The sequence below is a fragment of the Amborella trichopoda genome, chromosome 9, assembly GCF_054954075.1.
Source record: "Amborella trichopoda isolate Santa Cruz 75 chromosome 9, AtrichopodaSantaCruz75HAP2 v2.0, whole genome shotgun sequence".
NCBI classification, from domain to species: domain Eukaryota; kingdom Viridiplantae; phylum Streptophyta; class Magnoliopsida; order Amborellales; family Amborellaceae; genus Amborella; species Amborella trichopoda.
Window position 1 is genome coordinate 31,440,473 of NC_142344.1, and position 6,414 is coordinate 31,446,886.

The 6,414-nt window shown below is 35.5% G+C and overlaps 1 protein-coding gene and 1 long non-coding RNA gene across 3 annotated transcripts; both read right to left on the reverse strand.

Moving 5' to 3' along the window:
* Positions 1-2,980: 2,980 nt before the first annotated feature.
* On the reverse strand, positions 2,981-3,618 carry LOC148780487 (uncharacterized). The gene is made up of 2 exons (XR_016041402.1): positions 3,546-3,618; positions 2,981-3,127 (listed from the first exon to the last, which is right to left on the reverse strand). It is a non-coding gene; the product is annotated as an uncharacterized LOC148780487 (long non-coding RNA).
* A 690-nt stretch (positions 3,619-4,308) lies between these two features.
* Positions 4,309-5,976, reverse strand: LOC18428467 (large ribosomal subunit protein P1y). Of its 2 annotated transcripts, none has more exons than XM_011622966.3 (5): positions 5,840-5,976; positions 5,614-5,711; positions 5,001-5,124; positions 4,769-4,863; positions 4,309-4,617 (listed from the first exon to the last, which is right to left on the reverse strand). In XM_011622966.3, the coding sequence occupies exons 2-5, from the start codon at positions 5,680-5,682 to the stop codon at positions 4,564-4,566; spliced, it is 342 nt and encodes a 113-aa protein (XP_011621268.1). In that variant the 5' UTR covers positions 5,683-5,711; positions 5,840-5,976; the 3' UTR covers positions 4,309-4,563. The 2 variants fall into 2 exon arrangements, with proteins under 2 accessions (XP_011621268.1, XP_006837846.1); XM_006837783.4 differs by having other exon boundaries at positions 5,820-5,976.
* Between the last annotated feature and the right edge of the window lie 438 nt (positions 5,977-6,414).

The following is a 6,414-nucleotide window of genomic DNA, read 5'->3' on the forward strand; positions in this document are numbered from 1 at the left end:
TTAACACCAAAAGTCTATATTTATTATAAAGTACCAAGCTCACTAGTCAAGGAACATAACTTTCCATGAAAAAAAATGTAGATAGATTCATGTCCAAATTTACATCATAATTAACCAACCTTAGTTAGCCAAAAATCAAAACAAACTTGGCATGCACCTTTCATCGCATAGGAGAGTCGTAGACAATACGAGCACATTCATTCTTTAGAAAAGCGCATTTTACAACTAAAGGAAAGAGTTTATATAAGGTTGCAACTTTATACTATTGAAGTGGCCTACCTCAAAAATCTTCAAATTAATGTCAGGATACAAAAAAAAAAAAAAAGGAATTTTAATCCTAAATATAATACGTATTGTAACAAATTATTTGGACCGTTTATTTTTAAGATTTTCAAGTGCTTATAAATCTACTTGATATGTACCACTTTTTTGAAACTTCAAATTTTATAACTACAGATAAAAATAGATTTTTTAGTTAGCATAAAGTTTCCATTACTGAACCACATCTCCAAGTAAACTTTTCGAGGTACACCTTACTTTTAGGGGAAAATTGCATAAAACCCCCCAAAATGGACTTTCTAATCAATTTACCCCACCTAACTTTTCCTAACAACTTCCCCCAAAATTATGTTTTATAACAAATACCCCCAATACAAAATTTTATTTATTTTTACGAAAATACATTTCCCTTACCTAACAAATCATTTTCGTTATCTAACGAATCATTTTCGGTGGAGAGGGCACTCCCTCTCCCTTACATAATAAATCATCCTTACATAAGGAATCATTTTTGCTAGAGAGGGCAGTCCGACGTTACATAACAAATCATTTCCCTCTCCCTTACATAACAAATCATTTCCCTCTCCCTTACATAAGGGATCATTTTTGCTGGAAAGGGAGGTCTGACATTCGGTCTGACGTGGTCCGACGATTCGGTCCGAGATTTGAAAGAGACGGTCGACGATTATTTTATTTGGTTGAAATAGACAGTCCAACATTTTATTGTGGTGGTCCAGGGATTATGCTATTGGAAAAATAGGCAATCCAGTAGTTTGAAAAAACAGTCCACCATTTTGAAGGAGCAATCCACGTGTCCACTGTCCGCTGTTTTGAAACTTTTTGTATTGAGAGTATTTGCTAAAAAAAACATGACTTTTAAGGGGAAAGTTGCTAAGAAATATTAAGTGGGGGCTAAATCGATTAGAAACTCCATTTTCCAAGGTTTTATTCAATTTTCCCTACTTCTAAAGGGTGCGGTCTCGTACAAACCTCATCCTTCAAAACGATAGATCCGTACAATTACTAGGCAGACACAAAAGTTGGGAGAAGATACTAAAAACTCTCCCAGGACCACAAATTATTTGCAAATCCTCTCTGTTGAAGAATCTGTATCGCGCACCCCTAACCCTCCAACAATCGTTCATGGTTATCATGTGCTTTAGTAGCAATCTTCCAACAATCGTAACAATCGTTCATGGTCATCATGTGCTTTAGTAGCACTCTTTTCCGCCGCAAACAACAATCTTTTTGGGGAAGGTTTCTATACTTTTCCTACAACATAAAAGATTTATGCTTCCCCTACCATCCAGCTGTCCAAATTTGATCAAGAGAACCACTCACCATTTGATCTTAGATCCGATGTCTCAAAGTATTTTATTTTTAGTTTTATTTCATACAAATCATATGAATATAAAATTTGATACGTACCATCTTCTCATTGGGATGCACCTATAAAAAATATTAAAAATAATTTTTCCATAAAATAAAATAGCCAAAATACCCCTTTAAACTTTCAAGGGTATTCGATCATTTTATTTTATTGAAAATATTGTTTTTATAGTTTTCGCTTGTGCGAGTTTAATAGAGGATTGGACATACAAAATTTGATGTCAAAATAGTTTATATAAAAAAATTAAAAATAAAATACTGCAGAGACATGACATTGTGATTGAAACAATCTTAACCCTCCATTCAAAATAGAAGATTGGATAACAAGAAATATATAAAACTGTGATTGGAGCAATCTTAGCCCTCTATTCAGAATAGAAAGTTGGATAAAAAGAAATATATAAATTTTATGTTGTAAAGGAAGTATATAAATTTTGGGCTGCAACCATTTGGCACTTTTTTTTTTCCTTTACTTATATGTTGCAATGTTAATGAAAATCCCCGTTGTACTGTCAACGAAAATCGGGTAGGAGGCCTTCTCCCCAGCCAAACAAACAAAACCCTAGTCGAGTGCTCAAACCATGAGATAGATTTTATTGAATCTATGCACAACCAATCAACCATGTTGGCCCAGCACTTATCACATAAACTAGATTTCTACAAGTCGATTCTTCTCTCCACCGGCTCATTAGCAAGATCCCGAAGAAAATATAACTAACATATAACTACAAAAGAGAGGAAAGGCCAAGAAGCGAGCATGTGAGATAACCACCATACAAGTGTAGAACCCAGCTTCCCACCCAAACCAACAAATTCTCCATATGTAACAACTCCAAAGATGAAGCTTTTGCTAAAATAAATGGGTGCAGTTGGTATACGGATGCATCCGTAGCTGTAGAGGTAATGTGCACCTTCAAATTTTACATGGTATATAATTTTGATGTAAAATGTTCTTAAGATTATCTCAAAATCTATTTTTATATCTAATTATAAAATTTTAAATTTCAAAAATAATTAAAATCAAATAGATCTATAAACATATGAAAATCTTGAAAATGGACGGTGTAGATAATATGTTGTCAAATGCACTATTTCTGAGACCTAAAATCTTTTTATTTTTCATGGTCATACATCTCAATGTCGAGATGATCAATCAAAGGTTTTTCAACATTAAAACTAACTTTTCCGACGGATTTTTGAGGTGCATCCGTAGTTCTACATTATAAGGTTGCATCCTTATATAAACTTTTTCCAAAATAAATATTTAGAGACACAAGCTTCATAACAATGGAGAATGGATGAAAGGATATCAATCTAAAGTGGAGACATGTCCCAAATGACATAAGTCTCCATTTCATAATACAGTTGGGAAGCCATAAGCGCAAGCGCTACAATACTGGAACCATTTTGAAGACCACAGGGCAGCATTATCATTCAATTGACTAAAAGGCTTCAGCACCTATCATGAACAAATGCGGGTTGGTGACAAAGGGAACAGATTGAAACAGAGAACAATTAGGATTAGACACAAGATCTCTCCAAATCCGTCATTGAGCATTGTGAAACATCAATTGCATTCGTTCAAGTTGCACCTATATCAAATATCTACATAATGCATATGTTCGTTTTCAATCACTAAAAGACTATACATTAAATAACTCATTACAGAATACATGAGTGAATGGATGTGAATTGAACTTTGAAAACACTTCACATGAAGGGTTTCCAAAGCAGGACCATAAAAATCCTATGTCAGCTACAATGAAATGAGCACATTTGTCATAATATGAAGAAAAGTGTGCCATTATGGTTATGCATCAAAATCATCATGAATGACGTCAATCTACCCGCTTAACAAGTAAACAGATATCAATTACCTAGTAAGATAAACATGGATCATAAAACGAGAGAAACATCAAAATTTCCATCCAACTTTGACACCAACAGGTCACCTAAAAAGAAGAGCAGTTCTTAAATGGTCTTCAAAACAATTAGAGACATAGAACATTATACAAATTGAAGCGTTAGTACACAGAAAACCGTAGCATAGGCATATATTACCTCCCAAAAAGTCTCCATAACACATAACAAAGTCAAGTATTATATGGTCACAAGGAGCTCCCTACATAGTCCCCAAGCTATCCTCCCAGAAAACTAAAAAACCAGTAAGTTAATTGCTGACAAAATATCTTTTTAATACCCCACCATCCATCACCTACAACAACAAATACAAAATATACAAGCTCACACTTGATTATGTTACACAATATCACTGCCACACAACATTACTTGGAACTAATCCAAGACCAGTACAATCACCATCAACGAAAAGGCTGAACAATGCAGCCATACATGTTAAGAAAACTGAAATCTGAGTGTACACAAATGCACCAATTCCCAAAGAGAGAGTCATTCAACCAAAACCTCAAGTAGGAGGTATCATGGGAACAACATAGTAACATTCCATCTATTTCAAGCAATCAAATAAAAAAGTAGAATACTAAATAAAGAAAAGCAATATTAGAATAAGTAAATCTTGTACTCCAAGTCATACACTATGATGTATAGGGAGCAGCAATCCTAGCAATTATTCCAGCTGCAAACTGTAATGTGAATAAAAAAAAATCAAGGTTAGTTTCATTTACTAGGGAAGACATTCATCCATAGACGCTTAATTATATGCAAAACTTGTTCAAAGTGCAATATCTGCAAAAAATAACAAGGAAACACTACAATCCCAAGAACCAATGCTTCTAAAGGCATACGCCTTTTCACTGATAATGTAAACTCTAGAGCACATACAAGCCAAGCATTTCACCTAATTTTGGACCCTGATAACATATCTCTATAGACGCTATTCTAGATTCCTAACAATACTCCGGCATGTATCAAAAATTAGTCAAATAAGCTGAACCCCATGTCTTCGTCACTCTCCTCCTTAGGCTCCTCCTGCAGAAGAATAGAATTAAACATATAAACAAGTGGGCTACCAAATAGGGTAACAAAACCACCAAATTCCCAAAAGAAGCCCAAAAACGCAAAAAAATTCCAAAAACTAATCCATCAAGAAATAATTTAATCAAGAGAATTATATGGCTACCTTTTTCTCCTCAGCAGCAGGAGGGGGAGCAGCAGCAGCAGCAGCTCCAGCACCAGCTGTTGGGGCAGCTACAACAGCTGCACCACCACCACCACCTATAAGAGCAAGAGAAACAATTCCTGTAAGCTTTGGTATTTATTCTTGCAATCATTCACAAAGAAAACATATAGAACTAAATAGGAATTGAACACTTTAACATCAAAGAGAGGAAAGATATCAATTTGGCGGATACCAGCTCCTACGCTCGCAATTAGATCGTCAACAGTCCTCTTCTGGAAAAGCTTGGAAAAGAGAGGAGGCCAGAAAGAGTCCACAGGAACATGGGCTGCCTTAACGATGGCAGAGATTTTCTCGGCCTGTAAATTATCTTAAGGAAGCCTAATACGAGAGCCGTTTTTGCAGCCTCTAAAGGACCTTTAGAAATCCTTAATTTGAAGTAAAGATCCAAATTTTCCATAAAACAAAGGAAGAGCAATTTTCTCGGAATGTACATTATTTAATAAAACCTTAATTTTCTGAAAAATAAATGACCTCGTCACATAAAGGGGAAAAGAAACCCCATGAAATGGATACCAACAGGTTTGCAAATAAACTCACTACTAGAAAGATGGAAGAAAATACACATAAAATGGAAAAATTATCTACGAGAAAACAAACATGAAACAAGGCCTAAGAGATCCCTCCCCAAACATAAAATACATAACCAGAATTAAGACCCACAAAAAAAACCTTCAAAACTGGAGATACACATCCAAATCTTGAAAATAACTTGGAAAGAGATAACAAGATCAAAATTCAATCCTACATAGAAAACAAACAGAGAAATAGAGAAGTTTAGAGGATACAGTGATGGGGATGCCATCATCTTGGAGGAGCAAGGAAGCATAAATACAACCCAATTCTGAAACAGACATGGTGGGCAAAGGAGTTCAACAGGTAATCTCTGCAACAAAAAAATCACCAAATAAAACCACTGGAAAACTGATATTACATATATCAACCACGAAAACAAACTCCTGGAGATCGAGAAACATAAAGAAGTAGGGCAAACCAGAGACAGAAAGCTTCTACCCTCGAGAGATCGAGAGAGAGAGAGAGTGATTATAAACCCTTTTGTATTGCACCGATCTGTGATTTTATAGTTCCAGGGGAATTTTAGGGTTGGGTTTCGGGGGAGACGATTTAACACGATTTCATTCGTGTGAAACATTCATTTCGGAGAAGGGCCAGTTGCACTATACACCGGTTGTGTATGCATGTTTGGTAACTCCAGCGTATGTTATGGTTGATATCTGCTATCCGTCGTCATTAATTGATGGTGATTGCCTCCCATGCAGTATAGCTTTCATTATGCTTACAGTGTTGGTGTATGGAAACTTTTCCCCATGTCCCGGGAGAATGGGAAATGCCGAATATGTAGCACCCTCATCTCCATTGTTGGGCACCCCACATCGATGGTTAAGATTACTTGTACCTCTTTGTTGGCTAGATCTACGGAAGGCAACAAGCAGTGAAGATAGGTCAAAGCGCAATAGGCCCCTGCATAGTTCACATAGTTAGCAAGTCTATGTTAAAATACAACTAGTTCAAAAAATCTCCTATTTTTTTTAGTCCATTTAATAAGTTTGAGTTTTACAAAAAAAATT

Excerpts from the sequence above, each read along its gene's own strand:
- LOC18428467 (XM_011622966.3), bottom strand. The coding sequence starts at position 5,682 with ATGTCTGTTTCAGAATTGGGTTGTATTTATGCTTCCTTGCTCCTCCAA. Across the intron at positions 4,864-5,000 it reads AATTGCGAGCGTAGGAGCTG|GTGGTGGTGGTGGTGCAGCT; the intron begins GTATCCGCCAAA and ends TTGCTCTTATAG. Across the intron at positions 4,618-4,768 it reads CTGCTGCTGAGGAGAAAAAG|GAGGAGCCTAAGGAGGAGAG; the intron begins GTAGCCATATAA and ends ATTCTTCTGCAG.